Genomic DNA, 1,697 nt, shown 5'->3' on the forward strand with positions numbered 1-1,697 from the left:
TATTTATCTAAAGGGTACAAAAATGCTGATTCAAAGGGGCACATGCACCCCAGTGTTTATAGCAGCGCTATCCACAACAGCCAAATTATCGAAAGAGCCCAAATGTCCATCGACGGATGAATAGATAGAGAAGAAGTGGTATATATATACAATGCAATGTTACTTGGGGATCAAAAAGAACGAAATCTTGCCATTTTCAACAAAGTGGATGGAACTAGAGTGTATTGTGCTAAGGAAAATAAGTCAGTCAAAGAAAGACAAATGTCGTATGATTTCACTCATACTTGGAATTTAAGAAACACAACAGATGAACATAGGGGAAGGGAAGGAAAAATAAGATAAAAACAGAGAGGGAGGCAAACCGTAAGAGACTCTTAAATACAGAGAACAAACTAAGGGTTGATGGAGGGAGGTTGGTGGGGGATGGACTAAATGGGTGATGGGTCTTGAGGAGGGCACTTGTTGGGATGAGCACTGGGTGTTATTTTTTTTTTTTTCATATTTTAACGTTTATTTTTGAGACTCCAGAGAGAACACAAGCAGGGGAGGGCAGAGAGAGAGGGAGAGACAGAATCCAAAGCAGGATCCAGGCTCTGAGCTGTCAGCCCAGAGCCTGACGCGGGGCTCAAACTCATGGACTGCAAGATCATGACCTGACCCAAAGTCGGATGCTTAACTGAGTCATCCAGGTGCCTCAAAACCCACAAAATTTGAATAAAGCCATCCCCCACTGAATTTGGATGTAAAGTTTGCTTTAAATACTTCTTTGGGGAAGACAATACCACGCTGCTACTCAATTAAAAGAAATATTTTTACGGTCTTGATGTCTTTTATTTTTTTTACATTTATCACGCCATGAATTCATAGGGAATGGGTTCCAACAGCTCAGGTTCCTTTCCATTGGTTCTCACAAAGTGTGCTTCTCTGGGTGGGGCAGGCTGGCGCTTCAGTTGAACCCAAGTACCTTTCTCCTTGGCTTCCTTCTTTTTCTGATCATTTTCCTTCACACGCTTCAGGAAGCTGTCTCGGCTCTTTGAGTGCTTAATGTGCTCGATACGCACATTAATTCTCTTAGCAAGAATCTTGCCCTTAACTTGTTTGTTTACGACAATGCCAACAGCATGCTGGGTAACATTGTAGACTCTTCCAGTTTTGCCGTGGTAACATTTGTGGGGCATTCCTTTTTGAACAGTGCCCATTCCCTTGATGTCCACAATATCACCTTTCTTGTAGATTCGCATGTATGTTGCCAAAGGAACAACTCCATGTTTTCTAAAAGGCCTAGAGAACATATAGCGAGTACCTCTCCTCTTTCCCTTTGTGTTGGTCATTTTGGCGAATTACTGGAAGATGGCGGTTCCGGCCGAAAGGAGCACTGGGTGTTATATGTAAGTGATGAATCACAGTGTTCCACTCCTGAAACCAATACTACACTGTATGTTAACTAACTTGAATTTAAAAAAATACATTAAAAAAAAAAGAAAGAAAAGGCCTTCTTTGGAGCCTTACCCGTCTCCCCGTCAACAAGGGATTCCTTCAGTCTATTTGAAATCGCTCCTATCATGGCTCTGGATTCTGGAGACCCCCCAGAGCCAGGACCACCACCCTTTAATCTGGAAAGGAATAATTGTCACCAGGATATGGAAGCAAAAAGAAATCTGCCTCCTGCTCAGGGATGCACACCCAAGAAACACACA

The 1,697-nt window shown here is 42.6% G+C and overlaps 1 protein-coding gene across 1 annotated transcript; it reads right to left on the bottom strand.

Moving 5' to 3' along the window:
• Positions 1–817: 817 nt before the first annotated feature.
• LOC121017244 (60S ribosomal protein L21) lies at positions 818–1,370 on the bottom strand. Its single transcript, XM_040455404.1, has one exon. The coding sequence runs from the start codon at positions 1,329–1,331 to the stop codon at positions 849–851; it is 483 nt and encodes a 160-aa protein (XP_040311338.1). The 5' UTR covers positions 1,332–1,370; the 3' UTR covers positions 818–848.
• Positions 1,371–1,697: the final 327 nt, after the last annotated feature.

Source organism: Herpailurus yagouaroundi, unplaced genomic scaffold, assembly GCF_014898765.1.
Source record: "Herpailurus yagouaroundi ecotype Mexico unplaced genomic scaffold, PumYag 215, whole genome shotgun sequence".
Lineage (NCBI taxonomy): Eukaryota > Metazoa > Chordata > Mammalia > Carnivora > Felidae > Herpailurus > Herpailurus yagouaroundi.